Raw genomic sequence first — 12,500 nt, 5'->3', positions numbered from 1 at the left:
ACCTGCTGGACGGGCCAATCTTGATGTTGATGACCATATACAATCAATGGTTTGCTTTAGTCGACAGTAAAGTACAGGCTGAGGTACTGATCTCCAGGTCCAGTTCTTAATCGAGATATCTGCTTGAACACAAGTCCACTAAAGAGACCCGATTCTTCGTGAGAGAGCCACTCTTTGGCTCGCTGGGGAGGGGCTAACTAAGCAAGCTTGGTACAACTCCGACTCCTGCAGACGGTATGTATATGTGTTGCACTTGCATCGGACTTATGCAACCAATAGTTACTAGTCTGGCTGGCGTAATGGCTAACGCGTCTGACTTCTAATCAGAAGATTGCGGGTTCCAATTTCTCATGCTAACACTACAAAGCGAGTCCCGCCAGGGGTTACCAATCATCTTTTTTTGCACATTTGACAATAGATGTCCTTTATCTTCATTTTCTGTTTTCCCATTGTTGATGATATCGCTTTTTGCGAGGTGTCGACCTTTTCGCGATAAGTGGATCTGCGGGCCGCAATCCCGTGTGCGACAAGGTTAAGCTTAATGAGTTCCTTCCTCAGGACTTCTGCGCTCTGAATTTAACAGCGACAAAGAAGTTTTGAAACAATGCGCAGATCAAGATTCGGGGGTTTTGGGGGATCCTGACTAGGTGGGTAACAGAAGAAATGTCCCCTAAGGCTTAGGCTACCCAAATAAAGTAGTTTAGATTCTCATCTAAATTGCCATAAAATGACTAAACTATTTCGTCTCTTATGCTTATGACAGCCAATTCTTCTGACACCCTGCGGCCTGACAATGCAACAACCGTCCTGGAAAACCCAACCATAGCCACGGTACCCGAAACACAAGCAGCACTTGGCTCGGCTCAATTAGATTTATGCGATATCACCGCATCGGTCGAAGTCGCTGTTGCTGTAGACTCGCCCGAGGTAGCATCACCATCCCTTCCACAAGCCCCGGTAACAGATCCCCACCACTCTTCAGAAGCTGACGACACAATATTCGACGAGGCGAGCCTTGAGGAAATGGCAATGACCGTTGATCCAGATCTGGTCAACAGCGTCACGAATGGTGATACGCATCCATTGGCTGGCGTGTTTGAAGCTGGGAAAAAGAAGAGAGGCATCGGGAGCATTGCCTATACTCCACGGAAAAGCGGGCGAATCAGTGGTGTTTCGGACTGGTGACTAGAGAGGGATAAATACCAAAAACATCCCTATACGTACCTACTACCTGCAAACGCAGGTCTGTACGAACGCCGTATTAGTGTTGGTCGTTGTATTATACCATTTCAACCAGACCTCGAAGTAAAGGAGAATGCTGTGTCTATCTGGATTGAAATTCATCCTCCGGGCGAAAGACACCCAAGCTTCTATGCAACAAGTGCCAGATATGAAGATCCTGCCAACCGTCTGGCATTCGGGGTTGTCTATACCGATCTCTCTAGTGGGCAGGAAGTGGATGAGTATGCTTTCCGTCCAACATACTCTGCAGTTTGCAGGGCGAACACCCTGGTGGATATTCTTTGGGATGGCAAGTCAGATGAGGACATCATGCAGATCCCAAGGCGATATTTGGAAGTCACAGCGCTGAAAGCAAAAGCGAAACCCTACCTAGAGACCTTTGTCAAAGGAGGTTATACGGACACGTTGCTGGGGTTAGAGGAAGAGGAAAATGATATTGACGAAGACTGAATATTGGCTCATTTTCTCAAGGGTCAGTTAGAACAGGCCTTTTTTGTAATATATTTTTGTCGAAGGAGCCCACTCGACAAAAGTGAGTCATTGTCTGAACTTTAAACTCTAGTCGAAGGACACACTCTACCAGTGCTAAATACACAAACTCCCCTTAGTTGTAAGGAACCTACCTGTATAAATATTGAGCATACAAGCAATTAGCTTGGTTTTATAATGACCCCTGATCTCAAGTCTACATGTACAATGGGGGTTTCGTACAGGTAAGGTTAGTAGTGAGAGGGTAATCCAAGTTCACAGTGACTAAGCAGGTGCCATTCAATACCTGAACAAAATAAGACGGCTCTTACAAGTGACATGAATAATCAGAAAGAAAGGCCTTGGTTTTCTTTTAATCTCGACCAGACTAACAATATATGGAAGTCGTGATGCGATTCTAGTCCCCTTCTATGAGCACACTGTATGTGAGTATCATGTTCATACCGTATGCACTGTGACTACTCCACCGCCCCAGCATGGAACTCAGATCACCAGCCTCGCGTTCAACGACATCCAAAGTATAATCGAACCATCATCTTTTGGCTTCTTCTCTTTTCACACTCGCCCCACTACTCTGATGGCTTAGTTACAGTGACTTCACCTGACCGACTACCATCCGTTGCGAGAATACAAGACCTTTACGTTCTCATCGGAAGTACCGGCACAGTTGGCTTTCATATAAACCACTTCATTCAAGCCATATCGTCAACAATGAGCTTTGTTCTGTTAAAGCTACGCCCCGCTTATAAGATCAAGTCTACACCTCGGAAAGCAAGCGCTTGGCCTATTGCGTCTATCAGAATGTATTCTCAAAGGCCCGCCTGGCTAGAAGTATGCTGTAACGATTCAAGGCCGACGCCAACATTGTTTGCCTGGAATTTGTCAAATCTACCCTCCTACAACGGCTCTGGGTATGCAACATCCTCAGCATCCGGTGATTCTGAAAAGCGTATACACGTTCTGGGGATTGGTAACCTTGGCCGTCTTTTTGCATCCTCACTCGCTCAGGCCCCTGATAAACCTCCCATCACCCTAGTTGTGCACAGAAAAGAGCTTCTGGAACAATGGTATGAGGGTCAAGGCATTGAAATTGTACGAAAAGGCGAGACCGAGAGGAACAAAGACTTCGATATCGAGTGGTGGACCGAAAATGAGCCCGAGACTGGTCCTATAAGAGAAGTTGCCGAGGGTGAGAAACTGAGCAATCTCATAATCACGACCAAGGCTTCAGCTGCTTTGCCACAAGTCGATCGTGTTCGAGGATATCTTGATCGAAACAGCACAGTGCTTTTCGTACAAAACGGAATGTCCAAGTTATGGCCACCCCATGGATCATCGTATGTTTCTCATCGCTATCATAGCAGTCATGAGCCAAACTACTTGGCTTGTGTCACAACGCATGGCGTCACTTCCCAAGGAACCTTCAAAAGCCTACATGCCTCTCTGGCAGACGTGGTTGTCGGCGCAGTTCTTCCAAATTCCTTATCAATTGACAAGACGACATACTTGATGAAGCAGTTGATCGAAGCGCCGTACTTGGACGCCAGAGCAGTATCCCGAGGAGAACTGTGGATACTTCAGTTGGAAAAGTTGGTTGTCAACGCTGTGATAAACCCCTTGACAGCAATCCTCGGATGCAAGAACGGTGCTTTGTTTGACGAAAACAATGAAGTTCTTACCCGGATTATTGACCAGCTCTTGAGCGAGGCAAGCCAAGTACTCCAACTTCTGGTGGCTCATGACAGCAGTGCCGAAATCCTTGGAAAACAGGAAAAGCAATTACCGGCAGAGCCAGAGGCTACCATTGATCTTTCGCCTAAAAGCTTACACGAAAGATTCTCTCACTCCCAACTGAAAAACATGATCTATCAAGTGGGTCACAAAGTCAGGGACAATACAAGCTCCATGCTGCAAGATGTGCGCGCCGGCAGATCAACCGAGATCAGGGACTTCAACGGCTGGCTAGTCGAGATGGCAGCTTTTCTAGATCCAGAGCTGGACGTTACATGCCACGGCAAATTGGTTGAGCTGGTGGAGGCTGGCCGTACCCTAGATGTGGATCAACTCGGAGACTACTTCAGCTGTTCGGGACGGATACAAGGAACTCATGAAAGAGTCACGGGTACCGACCGGTAATTACAGATCTGTGGACTTGCCTGCCCTTTGGCGTTGCAGCGTTGTTGATTGTGGTCAGCTCGGATGCCCCGCATTGGATATTTGGATGAGCATGGGTCTGGAGTGTTGTACAGAGACGCGTCTGACAGACCAGGATCAGGATCGGCTGCGGGTCAACGTTAACATATTATACTATACAGTACTGCCATGACAAGAAAACGAGCACGGGATGCTGTATCGACAAGGCCTCATCCGCATTAGGGGTTATGTCCTGTTGCATTTGATTGACTCGTCTGGGGGGTTCCGAAAGTGGCGTGTTTTGTTTCGGTTTGTTTGGTCGCGTTTGTTTCTTTCTTGGTCTCGATTGCCAGGGTATCGCTTGACCCAACTTATAACACTCCGTGATATAGGCAATAAGACAGGTGGTTATCGAGTCGCGCTAGCAGGCTCGACAACCGTTCTGCCAACCAGATGAAACAAACGTTTAAAGCCCATCTCTTCCGTGGGGCAGAAGAGAAACACGCAGGCACCTAACCAAGTCCAGCGTCGCAATGCATCATCACCAAAAAGGCACCACCATCATCGACCAACCTCTGCTCATCGTTGGCCAATGCTACTCCAAGCCCCAGGCCGTTATAGCCCTAGGATGGGGAAAACCTCTGTTCAGGGTGTGACAAATCCTTGATCAACCTTCCGAAGGGGGTGCCGTGCCCCAACTCTATCACACATCGTCGGTGTAGTAACCGGGACTTGAAGCCAGTTTTAGGCATAGTCTTCTGCAAGTTGGGCAGTATCCTTTGTGAGCGTTATGCAGTACCTACATCAAATCATCGACATCGACCAGCCATAATGCCTCGCTTAGACGCTGCATATCGGAGATTTCCCACGAAAATGTTTCAACGAGCGGTACTCCTTTCTGTTCCCCGGTCCCTCAACTGCAGCATTGATCTCCAGGCAGTCAAGTCACTTCCACAAGATGCGGCAAAGCTGTCTCTCTTGCACAGCGGTGCAGCTGAGTTGGACTACGAATACAAACCCGAAGTCGGAACAAGATGCTATCCAAACACAACAGCATAGGTGATGCTCATCTCGTGCCAACCTCCAACCGCCAGAAAGCAGGAGACTCCCCTCGACCCCGTGTGACGGTTCCTCGCGTGTCCTCCAACTGCGCGCCCACACATATGCAGGCCTTCCCATCTATCCTTCACCACGTCACAATGAGGAAGGCACCATGTCTTTCGCCACATCGCCGACATGCACGCTCGGATAGTCCACTGTTTTCTATAGCCTCAACCTTCAAATCCACAACCGCTATCTTCTAGCGTGACTCGCATGCCATGCGGTGCTATGTATGTAAGAAGATAGCCGCGATACCCAAGTCATACGGGTCTTCTCTCAGGTGAGGCAAACAAGAAACACCGAAACCTTACCACAGTTAAGGACGAACCTGGCATGTCCTTCTGGGGATGCAGCCGCCGGCAAAGTATGCACCGGGTCATGAGATAGCCGGTGGTATGGGTTCGGCTGCGTTCAACCACAGGTGACATAGCAGGGCATCCAAAGAGAGAGAAGTTTCATCGGCTCCATCCGCTCAATGGTAAGTACTGTATCTTCAGGTTCAGGGATGCATCCTGCCAGTCGGCAACTATGGCGACTGTACCGTTGTATGCACACAGCTACGTGGCAAGTCCCGCTCTCCGCTCGCCTTGCCCTCCGTTACTTTGCCTTGCCTTGCCCTACCTATATCATACCTGATCGGTAGCCACACCTATATGTCTTATGGGGAGGAAGATGCGTGGAGTTGGGTGCAAGGATTTAAAGCATAAACCGTTTCGTTTCGTCTAGCTCATCTGTGGGGACAACGGTTCCGGTGAGACAAAGGAGGCAGGGGCTGTGACCCAGATCGGAGGGAACCTTTGTACCTTGGCCGTTATATCTTGTTTCAAGGCTTCAATTATAGGCTTCACTACGAGGAGACTCGAGGTTATAGGGCTCCATTTTGTCAATTTTCTAGTGCCGCTAATTTGGAGTTCAACAGGAGCCCAATGGCGTGATTCTGATGATGATCGAGCAGATCCCTTTCTTGTATGTTCTAGCGCGGTCCTTTTCCAAGTCCGCCTGAATCATGACATTTGTGAAAGTTCTGAACTCTCAGCGGCCTACTGAATGATTCTATCCTACCTACTCTGCCAACATGTTCTGCACTTCCTCTCCGTATCCTTCCCCTATAGCGCCGAGAAACATCAAAATATGTTTCTGTCTCTGCCTTTTGTCCCCGTACACAAAGCCGAAAATACGCTGCGCCAGAAAAGGAAACCTACTCCGCCCATGATCCTGCTTTTGTTCTCATACATATGTTAAGTAATTAAGAGGTTGGATATAATAATAAGATAAGGGTAATAAGTGACAAGAAAATGTGATCAGCCACATATCCCAAGCGATTGGACGGTTTCCCCTGGCTGAAGGATGGGGAATATTAGGTGCATGTAAATAATTCTTTCTCCTTTTCCGGGGTTCCCAAGTCTAAAGTTTTTCGTGAACGGACATAGGAGATCATAGACATCGAGACAAAAAAAAATGGAATACAAGATAAATTTTGAGAAAGAGAATGGGGAAGCGAAGTATAATTAATCGTTTTTAAAAAGGGAATTGTGACAAAAGGCCAGTGTCGAAACGAAAGAAAAGTGAAACGGCCTGTAAGCACCAAGCAAAAAGAAAATAATACAGGGATAGTAGAGTAGATAAGTCGTGGGTGCGTTGTGCCCTACTTGGGCTGGGATCGGGAGTTTCAAATCGATATGATATCTCTGCAAGGTCGACTGTTTAGACGACATTAAAGAGTACCTTGATAAAGATTATGCTGAATGAGAGCGGCCAAATGTAAGCGAGTGTGTTTGACGTTGGTCGAATGATCGTAAGGAAATGATAAAGCAAAAGCCTCTGATGGGAGAAACTGGTGTTGTGAAGTGTCGTAATTATTATTATGATGAGTCCTCCGCTGTAGTAATTAACTTGTTTTATTATTGAAGCTGATGATGCGTGTATAACGGCTCTTCGGAGTCCGCGTTCGACGCTACAGCTGGTGACAATGACTGCGATAGAGCTGCCAGAGTTGCCGGGTCCTCAACCATTAATTGCTCGACCCGTTCTCGACACGCTGCAGGAGTAAAGCCAGTGCCAACTTTGTTAGCAACGATTCTCCATTTCTCGTTCTCGTAGTCCTGAAGTGCAGTTCGAAGCTTTTGGTCCTGAATAAAGAGTTAGCGAGATGATCTTGGCATAGGATTAAAGTGATATTGAACATACCGTCTCATCGGTCCAATTTGTTGTCTTTGCTTTGAGCTTCGTACAATATCGAACCTGCAGGGTCCCCGAAGATCGCCCTGGAAAGAAATCCGCTATTTGCTTCCAGGTCAAGTTCTTGTTCTCCTTGAGTTCTATCAAAAGTTGATCGTCCTCTGGCGTAAACTTCAGTTTCGGTCCTCGAGGTCGAGGAGCTGGCTCAGGCATCCCCACTTGTCCCACAACGCTTGGAGCGCCTCCTAGCCCATCATCGCGACGCATCATTTTCGAGGGTGGCTCTGAGTCGGGAAGGTGGTGGTGGTGATGTATGGGTTGGTGCTGAGATTGTGACACGGCGACAGCGGCTGCATGGGCATAGGCAGCTCCTAAGGGTGTTTGCATGCCACTGAGGTCTGAATGGTCCAACTCGCCCATACTTCCAACTGATAGATCGAGGTCACTTGGTCGTGGTCGTTTGGTGCCAGAGCCAGGAACAGAATGTTGAGGGTGATTAGGCGGTGTCGGCGTCGATAGAGTCTGGTACATGGGCGCCATGACTTGGCCTGGAGCTCCAAACTGTGGCGGCCCAAGACGATGATGGCCTAGCTGGGAAGGGTCCATCACCATCTGTGGTGATGGATGCTGCTGGTGCTGTGCCATGGTTGTATGTTGAACATGAGGGTTTCCGTGGTGCTGATCGTGGGTGCCATGAATACCAGCAGCCGGGCCTCCAGGATGGTGGATGGAGGCCCTAGGCTGCTGGTGTCGAGGACGCTGGTGAATCGATGTATCATATGCTGACTGGTGATGGTTTTGTCCTGATTGTGAGCTCTGACCCGAATAATCCACGGTATAATCCCCCACTCGATAAGTGCCCGCCAGTGTGCCTCCGACGCATGAGGTCCTCCAGAGCGAACCGCTCTGGACGGCCGCTGGGCTCTGAATGGAAAGAATTTGACAAGCTGAAGCCCTTGCGGGCTACGACGGGAAGAAGTGAGAGTTGTCTAGTAACGTGCAGAATGTTGTGGATGTGTGCGTCAAGCTAGGCTGCTGGGCTTGTATTGGGCGTCTGAAGTATAAGTCAGTAGCGTTATAAGCTACTAAGCAGTTTGCCACATATGTTGTCTGGATTTTGAATGATTGGTACCGGGCTAGAAGCTTTCCCGTTTCCGTAGTCGAGTGAGACGCTGGTGACTGGCGCTGGAGGGCTGTGTTGGGGGGTGAGCTCGGGTTGGAGTCAAAGTCGTAGCGGTTATGAAAAGTCCAAAGGAGCGTGATGAATGTGCGTACAGTTCCGATTTACTGTCTCTAGAACAAAGCACATGTGAAGGACTTGCAGGAGGTGAAGGGTATTATAGTGTCGTCACAACAATCGAGTTATGACTGTTGGTGTGTAAGAGAAATAGTTAAGGCGGTGATGCTTGACTTTGTATGATAGGATAGGTCCCTTTCCAAGATCTCTCTTAGTTCCCGGCCTGGGGTCTGTAAATGTATTTAACACAAGGGCTAGTAACCTGGCAAGCGTTGCTAGTACCAGGGCCAGCCTATATCGTCTGATGACGGAGTAGCTTGAGCAGGGTGGTAGAGGGAGTGGATCACTGGTCTTGCTCTTTTCATGCTGCAGGTTAAAGCACTTGGAGATTTTGCCCAGTCCGGTATGAGAAGCATCCCCGTCCGCCGAGTGCTGGGCTGCGGAGACGACCTATTAACCCAGGCCAGGGTTTGGAGGGTGGTCAATTTGACGATCTTATGCCCATGGTAAGGTCCCCAGGATGCCTGATATAGAAACAAGAGCCACCCCTGGCATACCATCATGACTAGCAAGGATGAGTAAACAATGCAATAACAACGCTTAAAGTCAAGACCACTTATCACGCCCGGATGCAATTTTTAAAAATTAAAGCCCTTGCGCAGAAATCGATTATGTTAATGTGCCTCTACTGTAGAAATAGACGACATGCAAGGACACAGGGCGGCTGTGCTTATTGGGGCACGAGTCAAAGGTGAAACGCGCTTCGCTTGAAGAGCGTGGGACTAAGCCATACTGAGCTGGCCAAGTACAACTGTACATATAGAAACAGAGAGGTAAAACGGCCAATGCCAGGTTTTTTCGCCGCCATTGCAGACAAGAGCCACAGAAGGTGGGTTCCGAGCTGATGGCGTGGCAACAAGGGAGAAAACAGTTCTGGTGCTTGTGCAGGACAGGAGGTGCGATGTGGAGCGGATGGTTATAATACATCCAGGGCCAACTATAGTAAATGGCTCTGCCAGGATCGTGCCTATCAACTTGACTAGATCGCAAGAAGAACCATCTCCACAAGCCAGGAACCTCCGTTTGGCGAATCTGGGTGTCGTGACAGGGAGAAGCCCACGATATTGGGAGAGCGTGCGCGCCGGGTAGTCGGGGCTGATCCAGATTTGATCAATGTGAGCACGCACGCCATGACCAAGCTAGATCGACATCCTGGTCAACGGTGGCTGGACTGAACAAGCTCCCGCACTGAACCTGTGCGTGACAGTCAGCTAATCAAGTGCCTAGGGCCGGAAGCTGTCTCGCGGCTTAAGGTCGGGGCACACCTGGGTGCGTGAGCAGGGGCCCAATAAGCGGGAGAACTGACCCTGGAACCGATTATCTGGATTTATCAAAGGGGGGATTGGGTTCAGGTCACCAGCCACATGCACATCCATATGAGAATTGGCGACCGAGATGAGCCTTGTGGTGAATCGCTTGGCACGTCAATGGGAGCGGAAAGGAGCTGCTGGTAAAGGTCATGAAGCCCGAAAGGTTGGGAACTCAGACATATGCGTGCATGCTTGCTCGTCTGAGAAACATGGAGCCCTATGGGAAAACTCCTGCATCAGGCCTGACGAACCCGGTTTTGAGCCGGACCCAGATAACGAAACTTGAGGGCATCATCAAGACATGGGCTTTCCATTGCCAGAAAGGCTCTCGCCTGCCGCCAGCGCGTTTGGAACAGCCCTATTGAGTGGTGGTTAGGTTTCTGATCGGGAACTCCAAGATTGCGCACATCAATGCTCAATGCCATCCCATCTGTTACCCCCCGGAAGAGTGCATCACGTAGGGTTCCAACGGTTTTGAAGTCGAAACACGCATGATGATGAGGCCAAAAAAGAGCCCTGGGATCCGGAAAGATGGTGTTCCGGTGACAACAACGCATTGACACGGTTCTCCTGAGGTGTGACATATCAAGCGAAACGGTTTTGACATTGTCGTCATGAACGATCGTACGTCAATTGACGAGCTAGGGCTCGAATCGAAATCCAGGACCCTGGTTTAGGAGTCGATGATGGGCTTCTAGAAGGGCAAACCTTCTAGCGCGTACAGGGCCTCCTTGGCTAGCGCCGGGACCCTAGCTACCGGTGGAGCGGAGGAAGCACACGCCGTGCTGAGTGTGATCACATATGGGCACCAGTGGATGTTAGCAGTCGGAAGGTAACTCGTTAGGGGCATCCGATGATGAACGGGCTGAGTTTTCAGTGGTAATAGCTCAATATGATGAGAGCTTTGGAGTGAAGAGGTGCTGATTCTGCATCCAGGGGCTGATGCAAATAGAAACTGGTGGCTTGGCTGAGGTGAAGAGGGGAAAGCAGGGGAAATCGACCGACAATATGTGAACTGTCCGGTTTGAGAGATAAGGAAAGAGCGGTATGCGAATGCTGAACATCGGAATGGAAAGAAGGTCATAAAATAAGGAGTAACGTTGGTTCTTGCCAACTGCCGAATTAGATCAACAAGGCAGGCGCTAGGCTCATTCGTTTAACAGTTAGAGCGAGGCCGGTAGGCGACAACGTAGTAACTACGACTAAGGTGACCGACTTACCGTTAAGAATGCAACAGTATCGTTTCCCCACGATCGCAGCAACCTAATCTACCAAGGGAAGCTCTACTAAACAAAGCCACCTACCTACCTATAGCACACGTTGATATTAATTAATCAATTCTATCAATACTTCAATCGAGTTAAACTAGATCGTAGATCCACGATTAGACCACGGTATATAGTCTCTGATAAATTGAAATGACATTGGCGAACCTCGAACCATACTTGAAACACTAAGATTGACAGGCTGATATAGACAAGGCGATGGAGATATAGCATAGCATTGGATTTGACACGCTCCAAGAGTTCGAGAGCTTTGATACAATTGCAATTCTCAGATAATGGGCTATGACGTTTCAATCTACAGATTCTATTGCGGTCTCGACTTACAGTCATCCGGAAGCAAGAAGGATAAGTTCCGGCAGCTCATGGTTTGACCTTGGAGCGTCCCTGTCTTGCCCACTAAAGATACCGTAGTGCTGCATGGGATACCCTAAACGCCGACGGCAATCCATAGAAATGATCACCAATCGTCCGTTCAAGGCCTTTCACCTGACTGACTAAGGGATTACTATACTGCACTACATCCGGAGCCGAAGTCCAAGCTCATACTCTTGCATTGTCGAGCAATCATTACTTAATGGCTCAACGGCTCGGAAGCTAAAAAGGCGCCTTGTGCATGGGGTGGACTGGGCTACGGCCGGCATTGGAGGTACGCGTTAGTAAAGTGAAATAGGCATCAGGATAAAGAATTGACCGTCGAGACCATATGAAATAGAAGAATTTACTAGTTATCTTATACCAGTTTAGACTGATCCTTAGGCTACTTTCTTTTGGCGCCCTAAGCCTTAGGAGGAGAGAGGATGGTTTTTTTTTTGCTATCCATCAGTCTACAAAGATAGTAGTAACTTAATAGTAGGCTACCTCCCACACCTGCAAGTCCCGAAATGGAATTCATATGATAAGGCACCTTGATCCAATTCTGGGGAGGGATCGTCCATCTTGCCGGATAGGCACAGACGCAGACGCAGACACAGACAAGCTAGACAGGCCATTTTGACGCCATCTCTGGAGCCTGGCTTACCTGGTTAGGTAGGGAAGAAAAAAAAGAATGGATACATCCATATCTTACGCAGGTACAAAACGCACACCTGCGTTAGATATGCGGGTCACTCACCGTCAGGGTATGGGGAACACGAATGGATTCCATGACATGGGTGACTGGTCCTTGTGGATAAGAATAGAAATCGACGTCAGCAACCTGTGCCCTGTCGCCTGTCGCCTGTCGCCTGTCTCTCTGCCCTGGACTGCTGCCCGTTGTTGTATCCGTAGATCTTAACAGCCCAACCCTAGCCCCTGAAGAATGGACGTCAACAACCAAAAATACATATGTCATATTCGTACCTGATCAACATCAAATTGTATTTGCCCCCACTCTATTCATAGCTGAGAAGAAGATCTTCAAGACCTAGGATCTTCTTAATGTAAATCTTCCAATGGCTGTAACCCCTAAAGTCAGCTGCTTGAACA

At 48.7% G+C, this 12,500-nt stretch overlaps 3 protein-coding genes across 3 annotated transcripts; 2 read left to right on the top strand and 1 right to left on the bottom strand.

Moving 5' to 3' along the window:
• Positions 1 to 1,023: 1,023 nt before the first annotated feature.
• B0J16DRAFT_317130 (uncharacterized protein) lies at positions 1,024 to 1,692 on the top strand (the record flags this gene model as incomplete). The annotated part of the gene is made up of 2 exons (XM_046125355.1): positions 1,024 to 1,168; positions 1,244 to 1,692. The coding sequence occupies 2 exons, from the start codon at positions 1,024 to 1,026 to the stop codon at positions 1,690 to 1,692; spliced, it is 594 nt and encodes a 197-aa protein (XP_045987373.1).
• Positions 1,693 to 1,931: 239 nt separating this feature from the next.
• Positions 1,932 to 3,867, top strand: B0J16DRAFT_317129 (ketopantoate reductase PanE/ApbA C terminal-domain-containing protein; the record flags this gene model as incomplete). Its single annotated transcript, XM_046125354.1, has 3 exons — positions 1,932 to 1,960; positions 2,116 to 2,156; positions 2,207 to 3,867. 3 exons carry the CDS (start codon positions 1,932 to 1,934, stop codon positions 3,865 to 3,867), a joined length of 1,731 nt encoding a protein of 576 aa, XP_045987372.1.
• A 2,906-nt stretch (positions 3,868 to 6,773) lies between these two features.
• B0J16DRAFT_80093 (uncharacterized protein) lies at positions 6,774 to 8,228 on the bottom strand. Its single transcript, XM_046134484.1, has 2 exons — positions 7,153 to 8,228; positions 6,774 to 7,094 (listed from the first exon to the last, which is right to left on the bottom strand). The coding sequence occupies exons 1-2, from the start codon at positions 7,786 to 7,788 to the stop codon at positions 6,867 to 6,869; spliced, it is 864 nt and encodes a 287-aa protein (XP_045987371.1). The 5' UTR covers positions 7,789 to 8,228; the 3' UTR covers positions 6,774 to 6,866.
• Between the last annotated feature and the right edge of the window lie 4,272 nt (positions 8,229 to 12,500).

This window comes from Fusarium flagelliforme, assembly GCF_020744385.1.
Source record: "Fusarium flagelliforme strain FIESC 12 MPI-CAGE-AA-0113 chromosome Unknown B0J16scaffold_2, whole genome shotgun sequence".
Lineage (NCBI taxonomy): Eukaryota > Fungi > Ascomycota > Sordariomycetes > Hypocreales > Nectriaceae > Fusarium > Fusarium flagelliforme.
This window is presented reverse-complemented; position numbering and strand designations above follow the sequence as displayed.

What these genes read in the sequence shown, in the direction of transcription:
- B0J16DRAFT_80093 (XM_046134484.1), bottom strand. Translation starts at nt 7,788, where the DNA reads ATGGCACAGCACCAGCAGCATCCATCACCACAGATGGTGATGGACCCT. An exon ending in CAAATTGGACCGATGAGACG is followed by an intron (nt 7,095 to 7,152) that starts GTATGTTCAATA and finishes CTCTTTATTCAG; the next exon opens with GACCAAAAGCTTCGAACTGC.